The sequence below is a fragment of the Artibeus jamaicensis genome, unplaced genomic scaffold (genome assembly GCF_021234435.1).
Source record: "Artibeus jamaicensis isolate MK-2021 breed Jamaican fruit bat unplaced genomic scaffold, CSHL_Jam_final contig_233, whole genome shotgun sequence".
In the NCBI taxonomy this organism is placed as follows: Eukaryota; Metazoa; Chordata; class Mammalia; order Chiroptera; family Phyllostomidae; genus Artibeus; species Artibeus jamaicensis.
In genome coordinates, this window is record NW_026521486.1 from 413,628 (window position 1) to 419,942 (window position 6,315).

The 6,315-nt window shown below is 64.4% G+C and overlaps 1 protein-coding gene across 1 annotated transcript; it reads left to right on the forward strand.

Annotated features, from left to right (window-relative positions):
• Window positions 1-224: 224 nt before the first annotated feature.
• On the forward strand, window positions 225-6,132 carry HDAC10 (histone deacetylase 10). The gene is given in 20 exon segments (XM_037160593.2): window positions 225-1,071; window positions 1,154-1,288; window positions 1,486-1,582; window positions 1,830-1,927; window positions 2,022-2,126; window positions 2,258-2,326; window positions 2,502-2,628; window positions 2,771-2,836; window positions 2,968-3,027; window positions 3,104-3,193; window positions 3,293-3,399; window positions 3,476-3,543; window positions 3,623-3,887; window positions 4,007-4,091; window positions 4,478-4,569; window positions 4,723-4,779; window positions 4,998-5,076; window positions 5,286-5,468; window positions 5,550-5,826; window positions 5,829-6,132. Coding segments are annotated over 20 exon segments (2,184 nt in total). The 5' UTR covers window positions 225-1,012; the 3' UTR covers window positions 5,894-6,132.
• Window positions 6,133-6,315: the final 183 nt, after the last annotated feature.

The following is a 6,315-nucleotide window of genomic DNA, read 5'->3' on the forward strand; positions in this document are numbered from 1 at the left end:
CGTCATTCCCTAGCCCCAACGTGACTGGCGTGCATCTGACCCCAAATGACCTATTTGGAGTCTCCCCGGAGCCCCCGTAGTGCCGGGGCTACCGAGGATCGGTAGTGGGGGCACTCCAGCTCTAAGGCGCTCCCTCCCACCGCGCTCCGCCCAGGGCTCCACCGCCCACCACGCCACGCCCACGCTCCTCCTCCAAGAGACCCGCCCCCAGGGCCCAGGTCCAGACGTTCAGTCCTGCGGCTCCTGCTGTACTCGTGCCTCGGGCTTCGCTGGCTTCGTTCATCATTCAGTCCACCCCTCGCCCAGTCCACCTCTCCGCCCGCCTTTCCCGCGCCCCACGCTGCCGCGTCTCCTGGCCAGCTTGCCACCAGCTCTTAGGCCGAGAACCTTCCTGGAGCTTAAACCGGACCTTTGTCACTCCCTTCTTAAACCCTAGGGGCAGCGCAGTGTAGCGGGCAGCCCAGGGCTGATGGGGCGCTCTCCTGCTGCACCGCCTGGCTCTTGAGGCCCGGCTCCGCGTTCCTTCCCTCCTTCCCTCGCTGTTGCTCCTGGAGCCCGGATGGGTCTGGGGGTGTTGGGGTGCAGGGGCACCGCCCATGGCACGCAGTGTGACCGCCGAGACTTCCGAGTGAGTCCAGGCACACTAGCCCTCGGCCCTCACGCTTGTCCCCTCCCACTGCTAAAGGGGAACGAGGCCGGGGACCATCCGGCTCCAGGTAGGAGGAGCTGGAGCTGCGGCTGGAGCGGCAAGGGGGAGGGACGGTCGCAGTAGTCTCGCAGGAAGCCGGAAGCCACAGTAGGTGCCACCTTGCCGACCTCGACTCCTTCTCAGCCGGGGTGTACGTAGCCTTGGGCTTGCTTCCTGCCTTGGCTCTGCGTGCTCCTGCCCAGGCTGGGTGCTGGCGGCCCCGGCGGTGGCCAGGCGTTCGCTGCTCCCTGGGGCTGCAAGGTGAGGACGGAGAGCACACTCAGCACGGGCTGGGGCTTCAGCCCAAACACCCACATCTGAGCCATGAGGACAGCACTCGTGTACCACGAGGACATGACGGCCGCCAGGTTGCTCTGGGACGAGTAAGTGTGACCTGGCAGAGGTGCGGGGTGGGGAGGGGACTGAGTGTCCAGGGCACTGAGTCTGAGTTCTCTGTCCACTCAGTCCCGAGTGTGAGATCGAGTGTCCTGAGCGCCTGATTACCGCCCTGGGACGTTTGCAGCAGCGGGGCCTAGAGCAGAGGTGTCTGCGGTTGACAGCCCGAGAGGCCTCGGAGGCAGAGCTGGGCCTGGTGCACAGGTCAGACCAGGGGTGGCCACATATGGCCTGTAGGACACACCCTGGGACCTGAGTCCACCCCCTGCCAGCCAGTGCCTCACAAACAGTGCCTCTCCCCCAGAGCCTCACCATTGGGTGGGGGGGGAGCAGTGAGGTGGGCAGTCCTCCCCTCTCCGGTTCTGCTGGTGACTCTGCCTTGCCTCCTTGCTCCTCTGCAGCCCAGAGTACGTGGCCCTGTTGCGGGGGACCCAGGCCTTGAGCACAGAAGAGCTCCAGGCGCTGTCAGGACAGTTTGATGCTGTCTACTTCCATCCGGTGTGTGCCCTGGGGACACACTCCCCACCCATCCTCATGCCCCGTGCTGCTCACGGCCATGGCTGCCCACCTGGCCAGTGTCCGTAGGTTCATAGATGTGCCAGCGCCTTGCCTACCTGCTGCTGCTGGCACCTGGGACCATCCTGGCCCATTCCACTCAGCACTTGGTGTCTTGCGGCCTGGCACAGATCTGGGCAGTCTGTGGGGGCAGCCGGTGTGGGGTTCATCTGCTCCCCTGCCCCAACAGAGTACCTTCCATTGTGCCCGGCTGGCCGTGGGGGCTGGGCTGCAGCTGGTGGACGCAGTGCTGACGGGGGCTGTGCACAACGGGCTTGCCCTGGTGAGGTGAGAGCGGTCCCTCTGCCCTGGCTGCCACCCCCTCCCTCCGTGTGGGCGCAGGATGACCCTGACATGCCCCATGCCCCCCTCTCACCCTCAGGCCTCCCGGGCACCACAGCCAGAGGGCCGCCGCCAATGGGTTCTGCATGTTCAATAATGTGGCCATAGCGGCCAAGCATGCGCAGCAGGAACATGGGCTGCACAGGTGTGTGCTGGGCTGGCTGTTGGCGGGGGAGGGCGGAGAAGAGCAGGCTGCTGTGAGACACATCGAGCCCCTCCCCAACCTGGGCAGGGCCCTGTCCCCCACATCGTGAGCCCAGTGCTGTCTGTCCCCAGGATCCTCATTGTTGACTGGGACGTCCACCATGGCCAGGGCACCCAGTATATTTTTGAGGATGACCCCAGGTGAGTTAGGGGTGGGGATACAACCCTTCACTGTGACCCCACTCTTCGGGGCACACAGCCTGACCTGGGCAGTTCCTAGCTGGACATAGCTGTGTGCTCAAGGGTCGGGGTTCTGTGAGGGGCCACGGGGCTGTGTCCTGACCTCTGACCTTTGACCCTGACTGGTTGTCTGCAGTGTCCTTTACTTCTCCTGGCACCGTTACCAGCACGGGCGCTTCTGGCCCTACCTGCCAGAGTCCGATGCAGATGCTGTTGGGCAGGGGCGGGGCCGAGGCTTCACTGTCAACCTGCCCTGGAACCAGGTGCTGCCCTCCCCACCCTGCTCCTGCCCAGATCTCCTGCCCCACAGCTCGGGGCCTCCTGCGTGTAGTCCACCCCCAGAGCCTGGGCTGCAGGGGTGCAGCCTGCCCTGGCAGGGCCCAACGCTGGCGCTTGTGGCTGCAGGTCGGGATGGGGAACGCTGACTACGTGGCCGCCTTCCTGCACGTGCTACTCCCTGTGGCTTTTGAGGTGACTGTGAGGGGCTGTCTCAAGGGAGGGGGGCAACTCGATGCCCAGAGCCCCCCACCACACTCCACCAGCGCATTAGGAGGGTGGGGAGGGTCTCTCTAAGAGGTCTCCCCTTCATCCCCTCCCTGCAGTTTGATCCCGAGCTGGTGCTCGTCTCGGCAGGATTTGACTCAGCGATCGGGGATCCCGAGGTGAGGGCCTGGCCTGGCTGGAAGGGCTCTTGGAGTCCAGCAGCCAGGCCCCCATCACACCCGGATCTGGTTCCAGGGGCAGATGCAGGCCACACCAGAGTGCTTCGCCCACCTCACACAGCTGCTGCAGGTGCTGGCTGGTGGCCGGGTCTGCGCAATGCTGGAGGTGACTGTGGTGATGGGGAGGGTCCAAGGGCTGGAGGCAGAGGCGCAGCTGGAGGGGCCTATTGCTCCAGTGACACCCTGCCCTCCTGCCTCTTCCCAGGGTGGCTACCATCTGGAGTCGCTCTCCGAGTCTGTGTGCATGACGGTGCAGGCCCTGCTGGGTGACCCTGCCCTGCCCCTGTCGGGGCCCATGGTGCCACTTCACAGGTGCAAGCGGTAGGAGGCTGGGAGGCTGGGGGGGTGCAAGGCCAGGCCTCACCGCTGCTCCTGCCTCTCCCTGCAGTGCCCTGGAGTCCATCCAGAGTGTACGGGCAGCCCATGTCCCTCACTGGATTAGCCTCCAGCAGCAAGGTCAGTGTGGCCTGGGCCGGGCGGTGGGACTGCACCTCGGGCTTCCACAACATGGCTATGACTCTGAACCACTTCCTAGACTCAGCCCCTGTCCTGAGTCCCAGCACCTGCTCCCCAGAGGGGAGACCCTTGCCTCTGCTGCCGGGGGGCCCTGAATTCAAGGCTGCAGCAGCCCAAGCCACGGTGGCACTAAGCTCCCTCCAGAACCAGCTGCACCTGCGCCCCACACCACCTGTCCACACAGCTGTTGCTCTGATTCCCCTGGACGCTGCCCTGGTCCTGCCCCCTGATGTCCTCCATCTGGAGGGGTCAAGCCCGAAGGAGGAGACACAGGCCTGGGCCAGGTGGGCAGAGCGGGCCTGAGGACAGGGATGGGGCTGTGTCCACCACACACCTTGTGTGACTCACCTATGATCTGTGTGTCACCCAGTGTCCTTGTGTTCCTCTGGTTTGCCCACCACAGGCTACACGAGACCCTGGCCAAGGACGAGGCTGTCACTGCACTTGGGAAGATCCTGTATCTCTTAGATGGGATCTTGGATGGGCAGGTAGGGGCACCTAGAGAGGCTGGGGATGGCTGTGGAGCTGGGGGTGGGGCCCAGGACCTGCCCATGATAGGTGGCCTGTCCAAGGGAGGAATGGGGGTGCAGAACCAAGTGAATGTGAGTGTTGCCTTGTGCCGGGACCCTTCCCAGGAGAGCCCCTAGGAGCAGGGTCATGAGCAGTCCCTTGGTCCTCTCAACTAAATGCTCTTTGGTAGAGAGGGGAAGGCGGAGACTTAAAGTGGTTCTAAGCACCTTATTTTCAGAAATGGGGCGTTTGACCTCAGAGGGTACAGATCAGATGACAGCCACAGAGACCAAGAGAAGGACTGATGATGGGTCTGTTTAACTGGCTTGGGAGTGGCCCTCCACTGCTTTTATTGGCCCCACAGGTGAGCAGCGGCCTCGCAGCCACCCCAGCTCCTGCTGCAGCGGCCACTCTGGACGCGGCCATTCAGCATGGCCTTTCCCAGGGAGCCCAGAGGTGAGCCGCAGCTGACTGGTCTGAGTGTGTGAAGGCCTGGCTTGTGGGTATCCTTGCCCTGGCTGGCCACAGCGGGGGGGGGGGGGGGGGTGTCTGAGAATGGACTCCTGCTGGGGAGAGAACAGCCTATCCTGGGACCACCTTTTCTTGTAGGCTTCTCTGTGTGGCTGTGGGACAGCTGGATCGGCCATCAGACCTTTCTGATGACGGGTATGCCCCTTGGGTCACGTGTACATTCAGTCGTGCCTGTGGGTGGGCCGTGGGGCCTGGGAGCAAGGCCAGGAGGGTCTCCAGCACAGAGGGTGGGCCCTCCCAGGACCCCTACCCCCAGCCTCTCCTGCACCTCCCCTTCTGTTACCCGGGCTCCGGAGGGTGCATGGCGTCTCACTCACACCACTCCTGTGCATACGCCCACTCTCCCCTGGAAGGAGGACTCTGTGGCTGAGCATCAGGGGCAAGGAGGCGGCTGCCCTGTCCATGTTCCATGTCTCCATGCCGCTGCCAGGGGTGAGTGTTGGCGCCCCAGGGGCAGGCTCTGGCTGCTCACTGGCATCCTCATGAGGGCCAGGCCCCCGGCCTTTCACCTACCCTCCCTGGCTTCCTGATGGGACTTTTGGTGTGGCAGCCCACCTGACACTTGGAGGTGGGGTGGCCTGAGCTGGCGGCAGGGGTGTCACCCGGATGAGGGGATGGGGCTATGCTGCTGTCCCTCACAGACGACTGGTGGATTCCTGAACTTTGTCCTGGCGCTGGTGCTGCCCCTGGCCTATGGCTTCCAACCTGACCTGGTGCTGCTGGCCTTGGGGCCAGCCCACGGCCTGCGGGATTCCCATGCTGCACTGCTGGCTGCACTGTTGCGGGTGCCAGCAGGGGGCCGAGTCTTGGCCCTCCTGGTCGAGGTGAGGTGGGCAGGTGGATGTGCTGTGGGGTGGCAGACGGGGAGACCAGTAACTCACCGCTTTACTTTGCCCCTGGCCCAGGAATCTGCACCCCAGCTGGCAAGCGTCCTGGCCCAGGTGCTGCATGGGGAGGCGCCCCCCGGCCTGGGCCCCTTCTGCGTGGCCTCCTCGGGGGACAAGCAGGCCCTGATGCACCTGAGAAGGCAGCTGGAGTCTCAGTGGAAAATGCTGCAGGTGGCCGGTGAGACTAGGGGATACGGCTTACACGGAATGCCTGGGGCCCTGGGGGACAATTCTGCTTTGGAGCTCCGTGTGGACAGTGGCTGCGTCCTGAGAGCAGAGCGCTGTCCTGAACCGGCAAGCAGTGCCAAGCGGATTGCGCGCCTCTTCCCAGATCCCGCTTGAGTGCTGACCTGGCTGCTTGACACCGGCCAGGGTGGGGGTATTTGCACCCCGAAAATAACGCCGCAGACACAAGCCTGCTGTTAAACATTCACCGGCACATTAGGGCCTCGGTCCCGAAGTCCCGAAGTCCCGCGCGGGCGCTGGTTCAGGGGCGTTTTGTCCGCTGCAGCCAATGCTGCAGCGTCCGCACCCTCGCGCACCGGCCTCCACACGGAAGGTCCCGCCCCGGCTCCCTCCGTTCCAATCAGTAAAGGTTTAAGCGAAAGTCTGACTCCGTCTCCCTTATTGCGCCCGCGGCGTCTGGCCTCAGGGTTCCCACCCGCGAGATATTCGCCCCAAGCCGGAAGTGCGTCACCGTCGCACCACCTAGGCCCCGCCTCGGCCGCGCGCCCATCGCGCCGGCCACCGCTCACTTCTGTTACGCAATTCCGGCGCGCCGGCT